This window comes from Varroa jacobsoni, unplaced genomic scaffold (assembly GCF_002532875.2).
Source record: "Varroa jacobsoni isolate VJ856 unplaced genomic scaffold, vjacob_1.0 scaffold_794, whole genome shotgun sequence".
Taxonomy (NCBI): domain Eukaryota; kingdom Metazoa; phylum Arthropoda; class Arachnida; order Mesostigmata; family Varroidae; genus Varroa; species Varroa jacobsoni.
In genome coordinates, this window is record NW_019213696.1 from 1 (window position 1) to 23,575 (window position 23,575).

Consider the following 23,575-nt stretch of genomic DNA (forward strand, 5'->3'; position numbering starts at 1 on the left):
ACCCAATGAAGTTTAAGCTAACTTGCTTTACTTTAAAGTAGTAAAAATGATTAAATCATATATTTTATCATGTGAAGATAATCCTTTCATTTTCAGACATGTTATTAAAATCACTTTCCGGTATTTTTACGTTACGATTTTTTTTAATTTATCTAAAAGTAAAACGAAAGGGCGATATCTACATGTTATAAAACTTATTTCAAATATTCATAATTTAAATATATTGCTTTTAAATATTCCTTTAAAAAACTGTTTCAAATTTTAAGTCAAGAACCGACAAAACCGATTTTTCAACTAACAAAGGTTACCGAGCGAGCTATTGCACTTTTTTCATGGGCCAGGAATCACTTGATCTCTTACGAGGTACATACGAAAGAGTCCGAGGTAACCCTTGTTAAGTCGTGACTAATTATGGGTTTTAATGCCGCTATCAAGTTGCGGCGTAGAGCTACTTGCGTATAAATAGAAAACATCCTTGCCAAAACAATTACGCCGAATTCCAAAGAGTCGGAATCAGGGACCTGTTTGAACGCGCTTTCTTTGAATATTGGATTGAATATTTGGATGAACTGTCTGGGAAGATCCAAAATAAGTTCTGCCTTAACTAATGTTTATGTTGTGAGCTTGTAACCTTAAATCGCCCAAACTGTACCGCACATCAATTTCAAACATCCCTGTCGGTCGTGGCTACTAATGTAATAATAATAATAATAATAGAAAGGCGCAATAAATAGGAAAAACAATTTCCAAAACATAATAATGATATATGTGTAAACAAACCCACAGAATACTTAAAGCCCATACTTTCAGATGCTCATATTCGGCCATTTTTTTTTCCTATCGTACTACAAATTAATCAGTCCTTCACTAACGCCATATGTAACAAAATTGTCAAGGATACTTTGGTATGCCTTTGCCCCTACTTGCTGCAAAAATTTTTCTACAAAGTTTCCACGAGAAAGCAGAGATATGGTTAGCCAACTGCTAAGCTAAACAAAAATGGTATTCTTAGAAACGAGGAAAAAAATAATTACATTTCTGAGACACCTACTGCAGTCTTGATTTACATTTGTATCTATATCCATATACATCTTCCGCATCAAAAATGTTCGGCGATGTTTACGAAACTAATCTTTTTGTTATCTCTTCAATTGAACCGATATACCTATTTATTATTTATTTTTAGGTCAGAGTATATGTGGCTTCTCTGGAAGCTCTTTGAATAGATTTGCACGACGTACTACCATCTGATTAGTGTGTGTAGGACTGTCTCACTTTATGAGGGCATGTAGATCATAGTACATAGATAGGTCTGTTTCCGATGGTAACGGAGCGTTTGCAACAACCTTTTAGATTTATGATAATGTGAAGGAAGGGGACGGAGGGCTGGGCAGCTTTAGTAGATTACAGCGCTAAAGATTGAGCTCCGTCGCGTGATGTTCGGCTGTTTTCCCAGAGCTTGATCTGAATTAAGCTTCGCAGTAATTCCTAAACAAACGCGATTCAAGAAGCGTAACAGCTTTGCCACCTTATTGTCAGCAATAATCCGCAGGCGGGCCCCATAGAGCATGACCCTAATAACCGAATATTTACATGCACAAAAATGCCTTGACCTTTTTGTACTGTTGTTGCTGAGTGCTATACCTGTAAAAAAATTAAGTATAATATGTGACGGTATAGGATGTTTTAATTGACGGGAGCCAATAGTCCATTGTCATACTGCCCATGATGTCCTTTAGATGGACTTGAGTGTAGCAAACAAAATAAACCCCTATACTTTGCCCTACAAACTAAGTAACAGGCGATGGTACACGACTGAAAAGCTTACGTATAGATATAAGCGCACCGGTACACTATTATAATCAATTTGTCATGAAACTTACGCTAAAACTTTGATAAACAGCGTATGATAATAGGTATAAATCTATGACGAACATTATAAACATTCCTCTATAATAACTCTAAACTAAACTATTCTCGCTCATATATATATATATATATATATATATATATATATATATATATATACACATCATCGTAGGAAGACCGGAGTTTCATAACAATAAGAAAATTTAAGCAAAATTTCGCCCAGTTTCCTAATGGTTTTTTTTCGGCTAAACAACGGTCCAGTCATGCTAAAGCGTATTTCTCCAAAAGCCATTTTTATTTAGAACCCTTAGCCACTAGAGTGATCACTAAAGCTCGTACCGCTAGCACTCAAAATGTCATTGATTATTTATAATATTGACTATACCGCAGTGCCTCGTTAAAACGTTTAGAACTGCACGTGCAAGTGACAAAAGCTAGTGTACAACTATGCTTTCGCAACGAAAGCAAACCATGGTCTATAAACCCAGCGAAGGATACCATTACCGACGAAAGCCCACTTTTTGCTTGACAATTGCTCAGGAAAAAAATGGGCTGGAAAAGAGCTTGCTTCCGAGAGCGAAAGCCTTGCTCTTGCTTTGCTTGTGCGGCTTGCCTAAAAAAAGGATAGAGGTTTAGATTTTTCGGAAAAGCCGTCACCTCTGTTAAATTCTATTGCGGTTTCGTCTTTTATTGCGACCGGAGCAGAACGGTTACGAATCATTAGTTAAATAAAGTACAAGCATAAGTAAATAAAGCATTACGGAGCATTAGTTAAATAAAATCGTCATCACTGAATCATTTCATCGTTAATTTTAATTCGATATAAGCCCGAAATATTGCCGTTGAAAGATGTTGATAAAAATCGCGTTTCCTGCTAATCCACGATACATTTTATATCATATAGGCCATAAACACCTGGATCACCACTATTCAAATCGGAAAACGTACGGAAACACGGTATGAGAATTAAGTTTTGACATTCGAGTCTCAGTAGACTACACGCTAAACTATGTGTATACGTGTATATAGGCATATATATATGTATGTATATATGCATATATACATACATACAAATCAAATGTAACAAAAAATAAGTAAAAGAATAATCAGCTATACACGTTAAAATCTACAACACCACTTGGGTAGGTTTTAATACGCTGATTGCTCTTTACGTATATCAGATACTTCTTTGCCTCAGGAAATTCGGGATCCGATGTTAGTTATAGTATCTGAGCTCTCGCTTGGCATAGTCGTAAGGTCACTCGATTCCTCTACTTCAGGTCGTTTCATTCTAGCTGAACCCAATACGTCCCCAAAGGTTAATTTCTCAGCTTCGGCACGAGATAACTGAAAGGAGTGATCGTAGGATTGGCTTAATAGAACTCTTTTCACATTATCTACCAAAAACGGGCATGTGACTTTCACATGATTTCGGTGTTTACTAACGTCTCAGCAATGCATGATGGCACAAAATGAAGCCTTATTGCTCAATAATAAGTATTGGTAATCAGTAATTTAGCGTCTGGTGAAAAAAGAGTATACGTTGTAGAGAAAGAAGATTCTTCTTTCACACAATACAACTAACATTCCGCGACAGTGAAGCACACTGCAGACATCGAAACCTAATCGATATTATTACTATTACTTCATTTCGGCCAATCCATCTGCCTCGCTAATGAAAAGGTCACACGTATAGCGACCAGGGCACTGGCTATTTACAAAAGGTACGGCTTACGTCACAGATATCATGAAGATACTTTGAAATCGCTGAGGCTCAGAGACCTATTTGACATCGTCTCTTCCTCATACCTCTTAAGACTGAAGCAGTAGACTGTCGTAAATTCTTTCCTATCGAAAGAATAGTTATCATCGATCCAAAGGATGCGCTTGATATGAGTAAAATAAAGTTCGCTGCTAATGTGCGTATTCTGAGTGTAAATTCCGTTGAAGGAGACCTTAGACATGTTTATCCGCGTGTTTTACAAACTGCTATGCGACAGTGGGTAGATGCACCACCCGAAAAAAATTAATACATCTTTAAGTAAGTTAAGGAACAACTTTATGTTTAGTTTAGGTCCCGAATTGAAGCTGTAATTGACGTGGACGGAAGTTTTCCCGATAAAAATGTCCGTCAGAATTAACTCCTTTAGGATATACAAAATATTACATCTAAATGTTTTTGTGCAGGTACAGTCTTAGGTACATATCATCTTAAGCCTACTTAGCATTATTATTTATCTTAGTTTCCATGTGCCATCCTGAAAATTATTATTAGATCCTAGAAATTATTATAGATCATTTTTGTGGTAAGTCATTATGAATCGTGATGGTGTTGAATCGCTAGGTGACAGAGTTAATATTCAAAGGAACACCCTCTGCGAGACACCTATTGAACGCCTTTCAATATCATGACCGTACTTCCAAAAAAGTAACTTGTTACGAAAAGTGTGTAAACTAACGTATTTCGCCAAAAAAAAATAGTTAATTCTTTTTTTTACATTTTTTTTCATTACCTAATTTTATGTTCGCTGAATATAGCGCTTTTGATGATATGCACAGGAATTACTTATTTTAATTATACACAGGCTAGCTGTAAATCGAACATGTCGAAATAAAAAAGAAAAGAAAACAACAAAAAAAAAATTAATGTTCGGGATCATTGTTGGTTTTGATTCAGTGAGTTCCGATGGTTAGCCGATTCATGCTGGCTACAAAACTTTTTCCACTTACGACGTCAAAATGTTTTCCAACACCAAAATTTAAAATAGTTTTGATTTCGTCTGATAAACATGGACAACTGTCGAACGGCGTGCAGATAAGATTGGGGTTCATTTTCGTTGGGTCATTGCTTCCGGTTATTTTGCTAACAAGTAAAGACACGACCACCTGTATAAAAACGGATATACTCGACATCCACAAATAGGACAGCCGATATATGAATGGAAGATTCTGAAACAACAAAGACCAAAACAGTTACCATGTTGGAATTAGACTGATAAATCAAAATTTTTGCGCGAAGATATCGGTTTATATGTACAATATTGAAAAATGTTTCTTGTCCGTAAAAAAAACCAATCTGTTTGCGTGAATTGCATTTTTTTTTCAAAACATTTAATAACTATAATAATAGATGTTATTAAAATACTTAAGCTATCTTTGAAGGAAAAAAGCTCCGATCATTGGATACAAGCTGTTGCTTGATGACGCTTACGCAGCCGAATATCTCTTATTGGTTGTGACAACAACTTATATTGGCTGTCACCTCAATTTAGATAATCAAATCTTATTAGATACAGTCAATGAAGGCTTGCCGAGAGTCACTCTCTGCGGATTTGAGGTACCGAACTCACACGACGAAAGGTAGAAATATTGCAATCTTACTTTGAAGCAGTTTCTGAATCGTGCTTGTCAGCAACGACGTAAGAAAATGAATCGACAACAAATACGATATATGGGAACGAACGACACTTTAATGGTACGAAAGATGAAAATTCTCCAATTTTGCACTTTGTTTAAATACTTACCTCTGCAGTTAAGGGAGTCGCGACTGTGGTTGAATAATTGGCCGATGGAAAGTTTTCTACGCAGCTCCTCACTGTTAAATGAGTCAGCGTAAACGCCTGAAGTATGAAATGAAGATTGTTAAAGCATGTTTAATATTTATAAAAAGTAATCACATCAATTGTACTTCGGCCCCTGCTGCATTAGAGTGTATGCCTTTCAATACTTCTTAGTCGCTCTTAATGAAAGCTCGGATAATGGTCTGATATGACTGGAGTTAAATTCCTCTAACAAATCAGTAATATAAAATCTAACCCAGTTGTATGAACTATACAAACTTGGACTTCAGCAATGATCGGCGCCATATTTAGGTAGAGCGAAATTGGCAGAGAAACGACGAAGCCGGTAAGCGCACCTAACGTTGTAACCTAACAAACAAAGAAGAATGGCGAAGCATCAGCATAAACTGCAATTCAGGAGCTTTCCTCCATACTGTTTGGCCAAATCTTTTGTTTGTATTAAATGGCAGAGAAAAACAATGACTAATCTAGATCGCGTCGATCACTTCTAATAGTTCGGTAGATTTAGCGCAGGGCTTAATTAGACATTCTATGCGCCTTAAACAACGTATAGTAAATGATGAGGGACATTCTCTATTATGATTTAAGGACCTTCGGTATTTTTACAATAGGCCAATGAAACTAACTCGAAATTAGGTAATCGTTAGCATGTCAATGTACTAGCCCATATATCGCACTTGTTTTAGAGCTCAATGATGTTTCCGTCATTTTATGCAGAAAACGAAGTGCTTTTCCTGATGTTCGCGTTTGCCTAAAAGCCTGCATATAACCAAAGGGACTGTGTGCTATTACCGAAAGTACATATCATCCGCTCATAGCAAATCCTTCGAGCACGAAACCGAAAGATTTGCACAAAGATCAAAGCAAACAATGACCTAAAAGTAAAAACCTGCGCTAGAATATGGCGATGTAATCGCTTATAGATCTGGCAAAGCGGGTTCTATATTGCAGCCATAAAATCATTAGCAAAACGTGCATTTTCGAAATAAAAGCTCAGAAGACAAGCTCTCAATGAAATTGTTCGACCAACTACGTGAGAGACACTGCCAGTCTCGTTAAATATGTCTACAATTTCGTATAGTCACCCTCGTACCTATCGCGTTAATTTCATAGATATTTTTGTATATATATATATATATATATATATATATATATTATTTATTAATTTTTTAATAATATAATATAATAATAATAATAATTAAAAAAAATTAATAATAAAAAAAATAATAATAATTAAATAATTAATAATAATAAATCAAAATAATAATAATAAAAGTGATCCTTCCACTTAGCATCCTGCTAAATAAAATGCATACCGTAGGAAAAAATATCCCAACAAAAAACAATCCGAAGAGAGGTGCACCAACACTCGAATTTATAGCGACGGTGGCAGGAAGGACCTGGCCCATTGACGAAGTTCCCACTACGAGAATAATTGCCAACAAACTGAACACGGCTCCAAGACCGACAATCACCTAAACATACGCACAAAATTTCGAATTTGCGTTTTAGTTGTATTGAAGCAATAGTAACAATGGGTCGACTCATGAACCCAACTGAAATTTATCAAAAAATAGACCCAATGGATTACGTCACAGAAGCCGTCGGCTATTGTTTGCGTCAAACGCTTCGAACGGTGCATCGCACTTGCAACCACTTAGATGCAGGTAACGTATTTCAACCATTAGTGCACCCAACGCGATCGTACCTTTGCTCCGGTCTCAGAGGAAATACTTGGCCAACAAATCAGGACGATGTCAATGTAGAAGACGTTGCAAAGTGCATTCACCGCAGAAGAAATCGAACTCAATGAAGCGGCGAATATCCCAGCCACAAATAGACCTGTTCAATTGGGTAACGCGGAGATCACAATTAACAACGCTGGGTAGGCAACAAGCCGAGGCCGCACGATCTGATTGGCAAGTATAATGCTAAAATTAATTTTTTCTAATTCCAGCGGTCGATAAACCACTCAGGCTTACAATGCAGCTAACTGTGTAACTAGGTTGCATATCAGTACTTCATAAATAGGCTCGCATGACATTATAGGTACACACCTGACATGCCGGTCGTGGCTCCGAGAACATCCAAAATAAAATACGGAAGCAGCTGGTCTGACGACGTTACCTGTTTATTAGCTATCGGATCGCAAGCGTGATAGCGTGCGAACATGAGAAGGCCCGATAAGCATGATAATGAAAGGACTGCCACAAGCAAAGGTAAGTTCATCCATACAGCCCTGAAGACCAGATCAATTACATATGCACATACGCTGTCCTAAGTCAGCATATTTACGTTATTACATTTGCCCATACACGTATCAGTGGTAACATGCCGCCGAACATGCGTCATTAAACCTCGCTTCTACTTTATAGAACACTGTTCTTTCTTTCCATCGGTTGCAACCATGACACATTTGAGAGAACTTCTTTCGAATCATACATAACTGATGAACTATTGATTAACAAAGTTAAACCTGAGCGAGTAAGACTATATTGCTATAATTCAATGAAATTCTCAGATCTGTGCACATCTACAATCATAAATAGAGCGTTTCCGGTGTCGCGCCAACGGAAATCTTCTAAACGAGAACAATTTAACGAAATCATTATAACGAAAATTCGTAAGTCCTGTGAAATGCATAGCACTATATAGAAATCTGGCTCTCTGCATCTACAGAAACAGAAGTGTCCTGTTGGGTTTGCGCAGATCAATTTTGCTTTATATAACAGGTTGTTACCTAAGCTACGGTGAATTGGTGGTCTGAGACATTCTGGTAATAACGGCCGGCGATAACGACGACAGAAACCTATTTGCTAATGATACTCACCATTTGGCAGCATTTAATGACGACACAGTGAAGTATCTAAGCACCATCATGTTGTTAGTAGCATAGGAACCCATGTTCGAGATGGCTGCCCCTATCACGAGACCCCATACGGTGTGACGAACCGTAGGGTCAAAGCGAAAACTGCTTGCACATAATTACCGTAAGAGACGTAAGTGACTAGCAGACGTCAAGCAATTCACGATACCGGTCAAATCAAGGCTTTTGACAACGACTCAGTTTTCGTAACCTTCAACTGAAAACCTCGTTAACTTTCCTGGTAACACTCAAAACAAATGACGTCACGCCGCTACCTTGACGACAGGTTACGTCGCTGATAAGAAGATACACAACAACTATACTAAAACTAAGGTCGCTTAAATATGATAACATTGAAAACCGTGAAAGGTCAAGTAAAATGACTGCACATGCGACAAGAAAGTGTTCATTAAATCTATTAAGCAAATAAGTAATGTACATTAGTTATTTGCCTTTGACAAAAGGTATATGGTACCATTTTTTTTTTTATTCATTACACTCCTACGTAAGGCTAAAGTATGAAAGGGACCGTTACTGCAGCCAATCTAAAAATATCACAAGAGCAAATCATCGTGACGACTTCACTCATAAAGGAACAGCTACAAACTCGGTAAAATGAATTCGCTTCCCACGCTCCGCAATTTTCCAAACCCTGTTGAAGCCGCCGAGGTGAGCATATCCAGAGATCACAATGACGATCATCGCAATGAGCATAACAACCAACTGAAATGCGTTTGTGTAGACTACTGCTTTGATTCCGCCAACAGATGTATAGAGAGTACACACGATGCTGATAGCACACACGGTTGTCCATAATTTTATTCCCGTTACTGCAACAACACCATCATTAATCAGATTTTTTTTTGTATTGCATAAATTCGAAGACTTCGGTACTCTTTTTTATGGCGGTAGTACTTTTTTATGGCGAAAAGCCATACCTATATCTTACCGTGTTTGCTCATTTACTTTTTACACAATTCGGACGATGACTAAAACGCATTCGGTCCTAGTTTCGGGTCAATATACGCAATACTCAGTATGATTTAATTGATCAGGGGGTCTGAAGATTACTTACTACTAGATATAGCTAGCGCTGGGGCGTACAACGATACCGACATGTAGATCAACATCTCGATAATATATAGTACGACGGCAGCCATTCGAACCAATCGGGAGAACCTCAACTCAAGATACTGGTAGCATGTGTTTACGCCCAATTCATAGAAAATCGGCACAAAAAATGAAGCCGTTGTTGCCAGCATGAAAACGTATGACCCAATGGTTACGAAGATCATCGTGCTATTCTGGTACACCTAATTAGTACACATTCAGAAAGAACGGATAGAATTAATGATTATATCATTATCGGTAGTATTTGGGAAGCGATATGTGGTTTACGTATAAGCGATTATCAACTGTGGGGGTTGAAAATACAAACAGTCTACTCTGCTAGGCGGGCCCCCGGGTGGAAGCGAGAATGAGTTATGATGATGATTATTAGCTCACTGTCCACTTGAAGACAACTAATTCGAAAGATGTTTTTAATGAAAAAAGCGAAGATTTCGCATTTTGCACAAATATGCTTTATGTCTTCCGCAACTTATCTAATGTTACTGAGCATTTTGTTCGGGTTCGGCTGCGTAAATTTTTGACCGTTCCTTTGATGGTAGATCACTTACAGTTTGTATAGCCAAACTAATGGGGTAGGTAACATTATTAGGGTAACCTACCTCGGCAGCATTCCCAAGAACAAACGTGGCGGAAATGAAGGACGCTGTTAGCGATAGCGAAACAAATGTTGGGGAGAGTCGGCCATTTGCAGATAGAAGCTGGCGTGTTGTCTTTTGGAGACCTTCTGCAAAAGCGCAATACAGGCCAATGGCTCCGGAACACACTAGCATCAGGACGACTATGATGTAGTCATACGGAGTAAAACGCTCTAAAAGTTTTTCTTTCGTAAGTAGAGAAACTGCGTCATTTGGAATCATTGGAATATCATCCATTACTCTGGAAAAAGATGTTACATACAGTTATGATTGTCGTCTAAGAGTAGGTCTTGAATATTTCTAAAAGAAATTGCATAAAAATCGATTGGGAAGCAAGTACTAAAGTGGATAAAAAAATGCGCGTCAATTGGGCTGAAATCGATAACCACATCCTAAGCAATAAACTATAAACACTGGATATTTCATTGGGGGATACAACTATTGGGAAAATTGTCAGTTAGTATATCACTAACTGCGACCGGATGTAATTGTCCTTGCGTACTCGGTTTCTACTCTTCCGACAAAATCTCAATTGGCCTGCCTACGAGTCCAGTTACTCTAGTTCGACATGACAAAACCTCATACTTGTAAGTTTGAAGTTGATAAATACTGCTGTGAATGGTAGTGTGCACTCGTTCCAATATATATATATATATATATATTTAGGCTCTTTAAAAATATAGTTAAAATGTTGAAAAAGGACCTCGTCGTTGCTACCATGCGCGCCGCCGTCTTTATTATCGTTGAGACTGTTCCTCGAATGGTCGTGGACCTTACTTTTACCATTTCGTTCCAAAAATCATTAGAATTTACAAATCAATTATGGATCAACCGTTACGGGCAGCCGTGGCTATTTTCCTGAGTGAATTAGGTGCGACTCTGAAACTAAGATAAGCAGCTTTTGTTGTATTTTTTCTGGGTTATCGGCCGGATGCTAACACACAGTCCGTCGACGTAGTACTCTGAATGGTTTCACAGTGATATATTTCGTTGCATCTATTGGTACGTGGCCTACTCTCAATTAAATTAACGTCAACCACTATGATAACGAATTTACGTGGACTAATGCCACTCTTACTTCGTTGTCATTAACCACTAAACGACAAGCTTTTTTCATACTGGTTTAACATGTTCGAAACATATAAGAGGTGCAGATGAATGGCAGAGTAATAGTTCTTGAAAAATCTTAGCTAGTATCTCCTACAGTCAATTTTAGCTGCTCGACATATTAGAGAAGAAAGATAGGTGAATTAGGCTCGGGCTTGAAATTTACTCAAGGTAGTAGGGCAAAGTACTCTATGATGCTATCCACATAGTTTCATGCGATCTTTTGTGGGCTTTTCACTCCATCGTATGGTAGGTACGTAAATATGGTGGCTTTCGAAATTATAAAGCAGGATGCAGTTCGGTCTTGAAGTCTCATTTTAAAATGAAAAAACAGTATAGTCGTACAACAGAGCTAAGCCCATTAGGGGCAATGATTGACCTTAATAATTAAGTCAACAAAATGGCGTTAAACACAGGGCTTGTGTTGACTCAGACTGTGATGTTCAGAGCGTGCCGTATCTAGTCTTACTGCAACGCTTTTTAATGTAGATATTTCTGTCCCTGATTTTACTTATCACGTAATCCGAACAGAATTCTTGCTCACTTACAGTACGTAATAACTGCAATAATCGCATTAAAACCGTACTGCTCTAGTATCCCATATTTTTCACTTCGTCACCTACTTGGACTTATGCAGTGCTGCCGGCTCCGTAGTGTCGCGATGGTCAGACGTTGTGTTGGTCGCGTTATTACCTGGCATCTACGATGGACAGGTGAAACAGGGCGACGCAATGACTCGGTTTCCGAGAAGGATACTCATTTTTGTTGTAAACCCATCCCTTTGTCCTGGGCTCTTTGTTTTGGGCATAAGCTACGCATCAGAACCAGCACAAAAACTTGTACCGAGCTGTCTTACAAATAAAATCAAGTAGTAGTATAGCATTAGCGACAAGTAGAATCGTTCCAGACTCATTACGAATACGTGTCCTTCGGAAGGCCTAGAACGCTGAGGCCACTGGCCAGGCCAAAAAAAAAGTAAAATTAAAACACTCAAGGAAAGAATAGCCCTGCTGTGTGAGAGCCGTGCCGTTATTGAGTTCGTTTACTTCAATTAATGACTACAAACGTGAGCTTTGGCCGATTACGTACCAATGTACCAAATAGAGTTGAGGTCTCAGGATGTCTTCGAAATACCCCGGAAATCCAATTACCATGCGGTTCATTTTGATTTTAAATATCGGTATGCTGATTTATAGATAACCAACAAAATTTAGTTATGGCAAAATAAGAGTTTTGTTGGACTTCTTGACCCGTAATCCTTTAGGGCCCATAGAATTGATCTGTGCTAACAGTATCCGGAAAATACGTTGAGTCTCCAGCAGGTGAATTTCTGATGCGGAGACAGTCGCAGAAAGATAACGCAATTTTACCATTGAAACGAGGCAAAACAGAATAAAAGTAATTACTTTCTTCCTGGGCCTATTAAAGGACCTCACTACAGATAATTACAACTAGGTATTAAACAAAACAGCCCTATTTGCCACGTGCTAGATTTGGATACATCAAAGCCAAGCTTTTCCTTAGTGTTTCTTGAATGGCCAATGTCAATGTGTGGAATGAGCGTCGACCGGGACATTTCAACACAAGTTTAAAAGTTAATATGCTTTGTAATTATAGTTGTCTACTTCATTATTTATTGGGTCAAATAATGATTTCTCTACGTGTCTGGGTCCGCAAGATAGGGAACAGTACCTGGTTGTTAGGTCCGTAGAGTCGTTGCGGGATACATTATCATACTTTTCTAATTAACGTGCAACAGCATATTCGTAAGAATCAACCGATGACAACACCTTGTACCTATTACCCATAGAGACTATGTTAATTCAACAAAACGACATATTCCGGACAATTCCCTGAACCTATGTAACTGAACGGTAACCGTAAGAACTATGAAATCTTACAGCATACTAATACGCACGATTAGCACATAAAGATAGAACAAGGACATTCGTACAGGTCCATCAGCAAAAGTCGTTAGTTAAAGTAATATTCAGATTCAGCGGTAGTTTTTTACGATGTCATCAACAGTTTAATAAGCATTACGGAATGATCACCCTGTTAGTAAAAGAATAATCTGTTAACAGAACAACAACATGTTATAACAGGTCGCAAGCTACGGCATGATGTATATAGACATATTTCTTTAAGAAAGTATGTATGGACTATTTTTTTTAAAGCAAAGGTAAGCTTGGAAGCCATAGATAAATATGGGCAGGAAGCATTATTTGAAAGCACAGTCTGGCAGACGAACATTTCTTTACCATAGAGCCTATATCATAATTCTGGGAAGGGAGCTCTCGACATGAACCATTTCCACTATCGTTGGGCTAGAAACATGCAGAATAAAAACACGGTACGTCTGCAACGACCTTCGGACAGCGAAAAAAAGCCGTGCTATAAACTAACAAATAGATTAAATGAAACAACACTGGCCCCACGGCTCTTTCCTAGCGGTCAGGTCGCCAAGCCTTCAAAACCGGTTGGTGTTCGAGTACTTGTGGCCAAGCCACTGTGTACGGGTAGATCTATACATACACCTGTGTGTGTATAGAAGGGCGAAATGGCAAGTACGCTCTTCTCAGAGGGCTGGTGAGGAGGTCACGGAACCGTTTGCGGGAGTTAGACAGTGTGACTCTATTACGTTTTGGTCGGTGAGATCGGTCGTAGTTTAAACACACGGCAGATAGACGCACTAGTAAACTACCAGCAGTGCACAATCTGTCGACGTGTTTGAAACACCAAGACAAAAGCCGTCCTACGCTAAAACCAAATCCTTGTCAATTCCATTTAATATTAATCTCAGAACAGCTTTTGGTGATCTGAACAAACTTGTCAAGTGTGTGCTGGATTTGTAAAATTATAACTTGGAAGAAGAAAATTGATTGTGCATAAGTGACGCGCAAGTTACAAGACGGGTAATAGTTACTTGGATATTATTATCGCCAACTATATGCATGCCTTGCATTTGCACGGATCAAACTGTATTTCTGAATGAATCTTGATCAAATGTAGATATTTCACTCGTTCTCGATGCTCGTGCAGTTACTTGTATCTACACGTTTATCTCCGACTGTAGAAGCTTCGATCATTCGCTTTTCCACTAAGCCCTCATCGCATAAAAAATAAATAGGCTACCCTAACGGCATGTAAGAAAACCTCTGTCTTCATTGTTCTAGAAGAACGAATGGTTTTACACTGGTCGTTTTGTCAATGGAAAGATCTGAAAAAAATTACCGAAACTTTCACAAAGCCTATAAAAATCACAATACTTTGTTTTTCATTAAAAAAATATATATTTTCACGTTCATTTATGGGCTGAATTTTGCTTGCTTTTGGCATGATTGCAGCTATACATGCTATATATGTTATCAAAAGCATAGAGTGGAAACAGTGACAAAATATAGACGTTGAACCATCTATTGTTCATCTTTAATTAGCTGTTCCTCTTTCTTCCGTCGTTCAGTTCGAAGTATATACGTGAACAAGTACACGTTGCAAATAAACTGAAAGTTCAATAAAGTGTCAATGGTAGCTTCCTGTCGCGTTTAATTAATTTCAGGCCAACCGTCGCCGACAGCTTGTGTGCTACAAAACTCCAGATTAGTCACGATTGAAGTGTTCTAGCCTGAAAATAGTCGTGATGCGTATCTGCAAACGTGATCGTGTTAGCAGATCAAATAGGGATTCTCTGAAAAGGTGGACATTTCGAAGGGGCGACGAGGTCGTCAGGGCATATCCATTTGCATCTGCCCTTCAGCCCCAACTCGCCGGGAAGTTCTGCGACGAATGCATGCAACCGTCAGTATCGGAGGGTTGACTTCTCTGTATTGCTATTTCTACCCTCACTAGCTATACCTGGCTTAGGGCAAAAATTTCAATAACAGAAGTAAAGGTAAATTTTTATCTGACATCTGTTTAAGTGGTACGAGAATAAAATACAGTATAAATGAAAAGTAGTGTCAAAGTTCGCGAAGTGCCAAGCGACATCTTTTTCCATCCTCTGAAGAGATCCTTGCCCAGTCCTGTATTAGGCGGTAAGCGATACAAAAGTTTTTGGTATATTATTATTATTGTCATACCAAGTGTATTCATCCTTCCCTGAGCGGCAATGCGTGCCGCGCCCTTTCTGGAAGATTGATTGGATGACTATACGATTTTCTATTCATGTGTTCATAGAAAACCCTAACAGTAAGAACAACTAGAGGTGGAGACTGCTGTCTTTGTGGTCCGCTCTTTCACTGCTTTGGCAGAATAGACGTAATCATAACTTCGTTTCCATGCTTCGGGGTTTGAGAGCGCCACGATGAACAGTGCAACGTCTCCACCTCATTCCAGCACATATGAGTTGTACAATGTGACTAGGAAGGTATGTGGTATGATCGTACGCATGCAAGGGACCCATTAGATTCGTTTCAAGAGGGGAAGGTCTGCTGGTAGATTTTAGTCGCTAGTCAAATGACTGAATGTATTATTGTTTCATCCTCAACTTCGACGGCTAGAGCCAAAATGGCAACCTAGACATTTCTTGTAAGTAAAACTATGGGCAACTTAGAAAACTGTGATGCTACTCCATTCAGTTAGTGAATCAGTTTTCTATTTTACGCATTGTCGTTTTCGCGATACCGCTAGTTCGCTTGCTGAACATCTCAGCACTACGGAAGCATCGCTCTAAAGGAAAGATCAACATATGCGGCTAATCCTATCTGTCGTTGGTCTAGTTATTATTATTATTATTACTTTTGTTAGTAAATATTGTTTATTTTTTTTTCTCTAAAAGCGCGCGTATCCATTGCCCATGTGCTGCTAAAGATTTTCACTCCATAATCGGTTTATTATATTATATACTACACCGACTTAGAAGGCGAACTTTCGAGCACTGCTATCGATATCGGCTTGAGTGCAACCTCACCAATGTGCTCCCGTCATAGCTTCTAAAAAGAGCTTGCGATAAGCCATCAAGCATGTTTGATCACAAAAACAAAGTCACTTAGTCACAAATACCTCTACCGGAATGCTCTAAAGTAATTCATATATGTATCGCAACGTGGTCGCTACGAGCGCGACGCATATGCCTCTTTCAATTATCCAAGGCAAAGGCAAAAATGGAAATTATTATATTATAGGTAAAATTTCCCAGTCACTAGTAGATGTTTATGTAGTCGGCCCTTTTGGGTACATTTCAGGCTGCCGAAGACGATTACTCCTGCCTCGAATCGTGTGCATCTGAGAGCCCATAGTCAAGGGGCCATAACTATCCGATGTCCCAATTGTCCGTTTGTTAATTACTGCAGCCTCAAATGTCAGGTTCGTTAAGATCTGCCGTACTCTTAGGATATCGCTTCAACTCAATGATAAAATTATCAAAGATATATAGAATTCAAATTTTCTCGATTCGGCACATCAACCGAATTTTTTGTGCGTGACCTTAGCCGTACGCACACAAGGTCAAAAGGCTCAAGTTTAAAAACAGCGCCAATTTTATTATGCATATTGGATCCGTGTTTGGCGGATGATCTGTTTCAATAGGTCCGTAGCTAAGACATTCTAATATATTACGAGAATTTTCCGACTTATGTTGATTCAACAAGTATGGATGACTAAATATTAAGTGCTCCTTCAGAAAATTTACTCTGACTACCACGATGCCGTGGAGTGCGCTATGCTTCGCGAATTTGTCCCCGAAGTTCCCGACGTGACTTTTCGACTATTCGCCAAACTTCTGTACAAAACACATGTGAGTAACCATTTAATATTTATCGTTAAACTTAGCCGAGCACAATTTAACCAATCACCAAATGCAGTACTAGATTTAAAACGCCTTTTTGTAGAACTTATCAAGTGTGATTCTTCTGTCCACTGTTATTCGCAAGGTGTTAGAGGTTTTAATCAATAACGGTGAGTTAAACAATCCCTGATTTCTATTGAGTTGTATCATTCGAGCTTCGATATGCTAAGACGAGACACTCTACTTAGGGAACTCACTTCGATCATTGAATGGATATTATTATGGAGCTCATACTTGCAACCGACTGAGATAACCAAACGTTTAGCGGTGGCTTTTTCAGCCTAATCTCGAGAAACGTTGCTGCTGTCAAGCTTAGCTCTTTATTTGCGCCAGCCCTGTAGGCTAGCTATAACAATTAGGAAGTTATCGGTTCGTTAGAGCGCTGCTCAGTTCAGCGAAACCAGGCGGGTTCCTTTGCAGCCTTGTCTTCGAAACTACCAGAGTGACAAAAAGTAAAATGGTACTCCGAACTTCAGAAGCCATTTTAGTAGATTTGAGCGACCGAATTAGGTTATAAACAACCTATCATTATCTCGTCCGCTTGCCGCAGCCTGATTTATAGAATGCAAAGCCGGTAGTTACCTCAAAGACTTATAAAAATCTAGGTAGAAGTTTTAGATAGCGATTTCAAGAAATAAAATCCGCTGCGAATGAGACTGTCAACTTTGCAACGGCGAAGGCCGGTGACCTTGGGCCTTGCCAAACCATGGCCATGGTAAGGATATCTTAAATAAGATTGCACACGTATAGCTCACCCATTTAATGAAGATATTCATCTGTAAAGACAAAAAAGTGCCTGCGATTTCCTCACCTTTGTTTGCTTCCGCGTTTAGCTTCATTCGAAATGTGTGTCCCCTATTGCAACGAATATAATATAGCACAAAGCGAACCGGAAGAATTGCAGAAGAATGAATCACGTGAAATTGTTAACAGAAAAGCTACAATGTACAATTTTTAATAAAAACAGATTCCTTTGTAATTGTCTTTTTTTTTTTTTTTACTGCAGGGAAGGGAGTTCTCCGAGTTCAGCGAAAATCTCTTCACTGGCGAAAGGAGAACTTTCCAGGATCTCCTAGACCGTACGTTTTCAACTAATACTTCGTTACTGCACGATACCTTCGGAAAATATTCCAAACGTCACCTTTGCTTCGCTTAAAAATACGCCTTTAATCACAGAAAGCCAGTTAAGTATGTCTACTTACGAGGAAGAGGAAGATCCGAATTGTTGCTAATATGATAGTAGTTTACCTATCCTATTGGAGCGACGGAAACATTTGCATCATCAGAAGACTATATTAAATAAGTAAATCTAAGTTGTATTAAAACAAGTACCAGCGCAGGGCCAGAAAAAAGTGTGAATCTTGTCGGTTGTGCAAGTAGAGGGTGCTGGCTAAGGTTTGACACTACTCTGACAAACGCTTAGATGCGCGCAAATTCCGGTATCTGCAAACGAAATTTGAGCGTTAAGCCTTTAAAAGAAAATAAAAAAACAACGACATCTTCACAGAAAAACAAATTTTTCGGCTGTCCTATTCTTTCGCCATAGATTAACTCGGGCAGTTACTTGGCTTGATGGAACATTTACAGACCGTGAAGACATTAAGGAATCGCCCGTGGTGCACACCCGGTTTAGGACATATCTTGCCTTTGTACTTCACACTTTTCCGGATAATCTCAAACCCGATCCAGATAGAGCGCTACGAGTCTTCGGAAGAGTAATAGAATTGTCGCTACATTGTCATAATATTTATCTTTGTAAACATTGCTATAAATGTCGATCTCCAACAGCACCTAAGTTAATAAGTATAAGAAAGACATGAATTATATTTTATGAAAATTTAGAAAAAATTCCTCCAATAACTATTGAAATATTTAAAGAAAAAATATCTATCATAATTTCATGTATAGTTATAATAATTGTTATTATATTACTACTGTATATTTTAATTATAGTCCTTTTAGTTAAGAATAATTGATAATTAATTTAGCTTGATTTTCATATCAATAATTATAAGGACCAATAATTATATATAAGGATTATAAATTTTATTTATGTGGCTTCATTTTTTTCTACCTGGACGTACCAAAGGTATCCATCGAAATGTATTTTTTAATCCGTCAAGACTAAACAAAAGAAGACTAGTTCTAATCTTGACTTCATTTAGTTAATTAAACTTATTAATCCAACGCATTGGATTCAGATTTAACTAAGTCCTTAAACGTAGCGTAAAATAAAATCTTCTTACTAAATACGATCTCTATTCTTTGTCGGTGCCATAAAAGACAGAGGGCTGATACTGGTTGAAACTTCAACATTTGATACAATGGCTGCAACCGTTTTACTTTAAGGCTAGGTGGATGCTTCGGATTTCATTGCCTATGTTTTTTTGCCGAGTATAGATGATCATCAATCGCTTCTCCGTACAAAGTCTATATCTAGAACCAATAGGAGAAGCACTATACATTGGACCGTCAATTCATGATCATTCATGCAGTCCTGATGCCGGTTTCGTTTTTGATGGAGCGCTGCTTTCGATACGAGCTGGTCGAGATTTGGTGGTCACCGATCCACGTCAGGTGCGGTTACTTCATATTTAGGATATGTGTCAAATATAAAAGCCATTTAGGGAAAGTTCTTCACAATGAAACATGTACAACACAATGAAGGTACAGACACAGATTTCCTTTAAATGTGCTATTCTGTCCGTCACTTAATCTAGAGCATATTTACATAAATGATCGCCCTTTTGATCCAAAGAAAACCAACTGTTTCCGATGACTAGTTTCCCATAATATTTTCTGTATGGCTTGAAGGTCTCAGCACCTATATCTTTGCAAAAGAGTGTGTTGGCTATAACGCAGAGGAACGCAAAGATGGATACGCACGTCTTGTACAGGGAGCATGTTTTATTAATCTTATTCGCTCGTGAATATATCGTAGAAGCATCTGAAGTATTAAAGAACTGAGCTATTCGATGAGTCTGAGTTGAAGTTCGTACCCGGGATATCATGCTTGTGAGTTCGTGACTCATTCTTCCTCGTCAACGTAAAAGTCAAACCAAGCGAGTGACGGAACTGTCATAAGATCTATCTTCAGATCTTCATAAGCATTCTACTAATGTCTAATAATATTCCTGTTTATTGCATATGCGTTTCAGATATACATTTGCTACATTGATATTCTCCAGACCCTTGAAGATCGACAATCATTTCTTAAAGAGCACTACTTTTTTCGTTGTGCTTGTCCTTATTGTACGGACGAACAACATCTCATAAATAGGTATGCTCCGGAATTGCTCGGTCGCCTCATCATCTATAGCTTCTTTCATTCTCAGAACATTCATTAGTTGCGAGCGAATTCCGTAAAGTTCTGGTGCACACAATTTTAACCATAAAATATATAATTATTGATTAAATTAATATATTTATATCAATATACATTATTATCGAATGAATATGATTTCAATGTCCTGTTTGGTTGGTCAAGAAAATATTCATAAATGTTAGGCCTAACCTGGCACGCGATTTGACTAGTTATTAAAAGATTTACACGAAAAACGCGTAATATTTTTGAGTTAGAATATGACATTAGTGTTTCAAAGTACTTTAGGCCATTAGAACTGTCCATAGTTAATAGAAGATCACATAGTATTTTTATATTCTAACTCGCTAATAGGCGATGCATATGTTATGGTGAATAGGTCTACTCAAAATGTAAATGGCTAAGTCATGAATACAGCCTTGAAGTTTCCTGTACCAAGCGCATTTATGATTCTTTTACTTGGAGAGTGGCCAGGTAAATATTTGCATAAAATTACAATTATTTACCAATATATATCTTACGTGTCGCTTTACATGATTATAATGTCTTCTTTAGATATCAATAAAGACGTATCTATATATGATATTGCGTATACCCATACGTAGTATTTTTATTTCGTTCTTAACCCATAAAAAAATTAACTTTTCCTAACGGTTTCCCTGCCATTTAGTCGATGTCCATCATTTGCAATCTAACTATTCTTTCATTTTTTTGCTTAAATTTCTAATATTCAGAATCTCTGCGGTGAAGGAATCGATTAGGGATTCACTTCGAGGTGCTTTGACGGCATGTGTTCATGGCGAAAATGAATCTGATGCTGTTCAGCTAGACAGCGTTTACCAACGAGTGAGTTCGTAGGAAACAATTTTTTCATGGCCAAGTGTCAAATATATATATTTCTTTGAAGGCTAGACAGGATCGTATCCTGGTATTAAACGAAAGAAGTGTCAGGAAAATACGACGTACCGGAATTACCTTATAACAAAAAACAACTCCATTATTTTTGGCAACTCGAGACATTTTGTACCAGAACAAAGGAAATATGGTGAGCTCGAAAACAACGGGTTGGGAGAAAAAGGCTGAAGTTATTTCAGTTGCCTTCTATTTTGGCTTACGCGTAACAAAGCCACTTTTGGTTTAGCTCTATATTGTTCAATAGTAAATTGCAACAAATTAAGGCAAAAAGCAATATTTCTTTTTAAGTAAAATGTCCCGCGTAAGTGAAATAAATCAGAATCGTTGGCACAGAAAATTATGAATCTTAAATTTAACCGTGTTTACGCAATTAAAGTTCATCCAGAATAGAGATATACGTATGATGTATGATGATATACGTATGATGCTCACCACCAATAATAGACAACCTACTCCTACTTAAATGTTCGATGACGCGTCGCGTGACAGTTAGCTTTACTTAGAACCTAATGTTATTTGTATTACAATTTTTCAATGGTATACAATTCTCAACGTAATATTCAAAAGGTAAAGGCACAGACATTTCCGTCTCCTGTAACAGGTTGTTTTTGGTTCACCTTTAACTTTTAATCTTTGTTGTTTCATTTGTCCAGGCACGTTCGCTAATTGAACAAGATGATTCGGATGAGATTGCCCTTGGAAAGGAAAGCACCTTAAAGTTCTGGAAAATCGATGCCCTAGCTGTTGCATTCGAATGCGCTGAACGTTTGCCACATCGAAGGCAAACAGAAGCTTTTAAAATCGGCCTTCGCCTCCTGGCAAATTTCAAGTTAGCGTTTTTACCATACGTAACAGATTCGACTTTATATCCAATGCAAGCCACACAAATCGCAATTATCTGTTAGGATTAGGACATTCAGTTACATGTACAATACTTCAAACCTTTTCCAATAGAAATCCTCTTCCATTGTCCTTTTATTAATCGTAAATCGACCGATGAGTTACAACCAAGCTGTTATGCCGTGTGCAGGTTAATCCGGTTTTTTTGTATAGAAAAGGTTCATTATATAGGTCAACGATGTTGATACTCTTTTTTACACCTAATACAGGACATGTTCTTGCGAAATGTTAATGAACGGATGGTGTCTGGGCTAATCTTCTTTCAGTTGTTTTTGTCTCGCTTTTAGTTGAAGTGGGTATATAAACGACTATTATCTATTTCAGTAGCTCACACATAGATTTTGCAAAATCTAAGCAGTTGTACTGAACGATAGAATTGAATTATCTAAATAATACAGTAGATAAAGTTTGCGATATATTCAACCATATTAAATAAAACCTAAAATACCATACTAAAAAACATAAAAAATGTTCGTAACAAAGTGAAATTCATACTTTGTTATGTGTTGCCAGCACTAAGAGTATCCCGAATGGTAGACATTTTCACAAACTTTCACAAGCAAGTCATGTAATTTTTGAGGTAACAGGTGTAGAAGAATTAACTACCATAATTTTGGAAATTACCATTTCGTGACGCGAAACATAGCCGCATATAAGCATTGAAATTCCTGAGAAGCCTTGAATATATCTGTTTGAAATTGCACCATTCGCTCTAATAGCGGTATGGATTTCTGTTTCAAATATACATCAACGAAGCTTCAACAAGCATCGATTCCCAACGTTCACATAAACTGTCAAGAAATGCAACCCTATATAACAGGGATTACCTTACATATTTTATAAAAGTAAAGAACAGCAAACATAAGCGCTTAGCAATTAAGTCCTGTAAACCTTAGGACTCCTAAGGTACATTAGTTAAAATTCTTATCCTCAATGCAACTTTTAGATTGACGTACGGTGAATGCCGACCGTGCGTGAGCGTGTTATGTTTCCGGCTGGCGGTTATTGCTTCCGAAGTATTGTCCAAGGGGAATGAGCAGAATGAGCACGAACTCTGCCAGATTATCAAGGATGCTTGTACAAGGTTGTTAGCTACCCACGGCAAGGACCATCCATTGACTAGGCGAGCGGATTGTTTGGCGCAACAGTGGCCCGGCAGTCGTAGTATCATCAGGTCTTTCGTGTCTCATCACACTTCGAACACCACGTCAACTCACTGAACCGCTTGAGTCTACAGCACGTTAGTGAAACCCACAAAAATTGGGGAAAAAAAATCGCTTTCGAATAACTTATTGTTGATTCGGCACTGATCACGTACACTGAATTAAGCAGGTTTGTCAACATTAGCGTAAATGATGAAAACGTAAATAAACCTACACAGTGACGAAAAAGTAAAAATAATCGACAAAGATTTAATATTTCGGCCTCGAACGGCTAAGCTAGACTCTGCTTTGTTATATTTCT

The 23,575-nt window shown here is 38.1% G+C and overlaps 2 protein-coding genes across 6 annotated transcripts; one reads left to right on the plus strand and one right to left on the minus strand.

Moving 5' to 3' along the window:
* Positions 1-2,130: 2,130 nt before the first annotated feature.
* On the minus strand, positions 2,131-10,817 carry LOC111263856 (sodium-coupled monocarboxylate transporter 1). 2 transcript variants are annotated; one of them, XM_086969826.1, is made up of 12 exons: positions 10,786-10,817; positions 10,047-10,323; positions 9,392-9,629; positions 8,924-9,146; positions 8,281-8,421; positions 7,508-7,689; positions 7,159-7,292; positions 6,767-6,925; positions 5,709-5,798; positions 5,394-5,489; positions 4,600-4,818; positions 2,131-3,216 (listed from the first exon to the last, which is right to left on the minus strand). In XM_086969826.1, exons 1-12 carry the CDS (start codon positions 10,800-10,802, stop codon positions 3,064-3,066), a joined length of 1,929 nt encoding a protein of 642 aa, XP_086825952.1. In that variant the 5' UTR covers positions 10,803-10,817; the 3' UTR covers positions 2,131-3,063. The 2 variants fall into 2 exon arrangements, with proteins under 2 accessions (XP_086825952.1, XP_022695011.2); XM_022839276.2 differs by lacking the exon at positions 5,709-5,798.
* LOC111263857 (histone-lysine N-methyltransferase SMYD3) lies at positions 7,534-23,512 on the plus strand. 4 transcript variants are annotated; one of them, XM_022839279.2, is made up of 11 exons: positions 7,654-7,669; positions 14,749-14,987; positions 16,373-16,493; positions 16,810-16,923; positions 17,981-18,053; positions 18,562-18,689; positions 19,375-19,551; positions 20,133-20,254; positions 21,031-21,142; positions 21,865-22,040; positions 23,058-23,512. In XM_022839279.2, exons 2-11 carry the CDS (start codon positions 14,830-14,832, stop codon positions 23,329-23,331), a joined length of 1,455 nt encoding a protein of 484 aa, XP_022695014.1. In that variant the 5' UTR covers positions 7,654-7,669; positions 14,749-14,829; the 3' UTR covers positions 23,332-23,512. The 4 variants fall into 4 exon arrangements, with proteins under 4 accessions (XP_022695015.1, XP_022695014.1, XP_022695013.1 ...); XM_022839278.2 differs by lacking the exon at positions 7,654-7,669 and adding an exon at positions 13,824-14,104; XM_022839280.2 differs by lacking the exon at positions 14,749-14,987 and having other exon boundaries at positions 7,534-7,669.
* Positions 23,513-23,575: the final 63 nt, after the last annotated feature.